Source organism: Euprymna scolopes, chromosome 34 (assembly GCF_053919585.1).
Source record: "Euprymna scolopes isolate OS-2025 chromosome 34, ASM5391958v1, whole genome shotgun sequence".
In the NCBI taxonomy this organism is placed as follows: Eukaryota; Metazoa; Mollusca; class Cephalopoda; order Sepiida; family Sepiolidae; genus Euprymna; species Euprymna scolopes.
Window position 1 is genome coordinate 7,879,837 of NC_136515.1, and position 2,575 is coordinate 7,882,411.

The following is a 2,575-nucleotide window of genomic DNA, read 5'->3' on the forward strand; positions in this document are numbered from 1 at the left end:
ATTATATTATGAATGCAAACATCAATATATTATATTATGAATGCCAACATCAATATATTATATTATGAATGCCAACATCAATATATTATATATGAATGCCAACATCAATATATTATATATGAATGCGAACATCAATATATTATATATGAATGCGAACATCAATATATTATATATGAATGCCAACATCAATATATTATATATGAATGCAAACATCAATATATTATATATGAATGCCAACATCAATATATTATATATGAATGCCAACATATATATATATTATATTATGAATGCGAACATCAATATATTATATTATGAATGCCAACATCAATATATTATATTATGGATTAGTCCTCGGTGGAATTTCCACATGTTCCGCTAGTTTAACAATGATGATTATATTTACATTTTAAACCGTAATTTAAAACTTCCAGAATGAGAATTTAATAGAAACGTTGTTTTAATTTGAATAAATAAAATACGCATCAAGTGCGCTTGAAACCAAATCACGCCTTCACATTAGGAAAATGAACAAATATTTTACTTGTTTGAAATTTATCACAAATATATTTTGGAGGTAGACTCCATCTTCTGTGTGTTGTTTTGTTTCTTTTTTTCTTTTCCTTTTTCCTTGCTGATGTGTTTGTAATTATTTGGTAAAACCGATACTTGAAAGGGTATGAATTATAATCAACACTGAATGCATTTGTAATACATTATTTATTTAACTATAACATAAACTTAAATATTCGTAATGAAACGATTGAGGCAACGATAGTCTGTGGCGGCCATGTTGAATGTTCCAAGTCTGTTCTCCTGGTCTCGCCTAGCTGCCAGGCACAACTAATCTCTTGATGGAAGGGAGATAATTCTGCATTTATCGATTTATGGATTATCTTTCTTTGACCATCTAACACCTCCCCTTTGAAGATGATGTCTGTAAGATGTTTGCTGTGGGTCCACTTGTAGGACTGAGGTTTGTTTGCGCCTTCGTTGTGATCTTCGTGTTGAACCGTCCTTCTTAGCCTTGTTTTGTTTCCTGCATGCTGCGGGAACACTCTGAGGTAATTCAAATGTGTCCAGTAGAATATTCAATGGAATGTCATTTGATTGTCTCTTTGGAAGGTATGAATGACGCAGTTGATTTGCGTGTCTGACCCAAATAGATGATTGTACATCCACATCGTACATGACTTTCCCAGAGCGACGTACTATCTGATCCTGTGTCAATTTTTCTTTACCATTTCGGTAATCTTTTGCCCATACGGCTTGTCCTGGTAGGAATGTACGTGATCTTGCTCCATGATGACAATTGAATTGATTTTCTATCGTCCTGTTTCTCTTGGGGTGATTCTTTGGTGATGGACGAATTGCATCCATTGGTAAGCGCATCTTTCTGTTCATCAATGCTTCGGCGGGAGATTTACCCTCCGGGCAATTTGGGTCTGATGTAGCTCTGTAGCTACTTAGAAATGTTTCTATGATCTCTCGAGTAGTTCCTTCCCCTTCAACTTCAAGAGTGCTCTCTTAAAAGTGTCTACGAAGCGTTCGGCTTGGCCGTTAGATTGTGGGTGGAAAGGTGGAGATCGTAGGTGCTGGATACCGTTTTGTTTACAGAAATTTGTAAATTCTGTTGATGTAAATGCAGTACCGTTGTCAGAAACTAAAATTTCAGGAACACCCAATCTGCTGAAAATTTCTTGAAGTCTCTTCACCGTTTCATTGGAAGTAGTATGATTCATTTGGGAGATTTCTGGCCACTTGCTGTATGCGTCAACCAATATTAAATAGTTTTGTCCATTTATTGGTCCTGCGAAGTCTATGTGTAGTCGTGACCACGGAATTTCTGGAGTAGGCCATGCCTGCAGTGTTGTTTTCCGAGGAGATTTTGCAACCATTTGGCATTTTTCACAAGTTCTTACTAGTTCTTCTAGTTGCTTGTCCATGTTTGGCCAGTACACATAGCCGCGTGCCAGAGCTTTCATCCGATTTATTCCCTGGTGTCCATAGTGGAATTGTCTGAGAACTTTGTTCTGGAGTTTATATGGGACAATCACACGTTCTCCAAAAAGAAGTGTTCCATTAATTTCGGATAAAGATGATCTCTGAAAAAAACGGTTGAAGTTGCTGGTTGGTGCATGTTTTTGGCCAGCTTGAAAGATGAAATTTTCTGACTTTTTGTAGTAATGGGTCTGCAGCTGTAGCCTCCTGAATCATCTCTGAAGTGACTGGTAAAGATCTTACCGTGGAAACAAGTCCAGACATGACTTCCGGTTCCACCGATATTGCAGCGATGACTGTGTCTTCTACTACTTTCTGATGGGAAGAGATGAGTCTTGATAGCGCATCTGCCTGGCCGATTTTGCTCCCTGGTTGGTGTTTTATAAAAAAGTCATAGTCCAGCAGCATAGTTGCCCACCTTTGTAATCGGTTTGCTGTATATACCGGAATTCCTTTTCTGCTACCAAAAATGCTTATTAAGGGCTTGTGGTCTGTGATCAGAGTAAAATGTCGGCCATATAACATTTTATGGAATTTCTTGACTGCATATATTATTGCAAGTGCTTCCTTCTCAATT

The 2,575-nt window shown here is 37.2% G+C and overlaps 1 protein-coding gene across 1 annotated transcript; it reads right to left on the reverse strand.

The window, feature by feature from the left end:
• Positions 1 to 882: 882 nt before the first annotated feature.
• LOC145259047 (uncharacterized) lies at positions 883 to 1,389 on the reverse strand. The gene has a single exon (XM_080116673.1). It carries the CDS (start codon positions 1,387 to 1,389, stop codon positions 883 to 885), a length of 507 nt encoding a protein of 168 aa, XP_079972799.1.
• Positions 1,390 to 2,575: the final 1,186 nt, after the last annotated feature.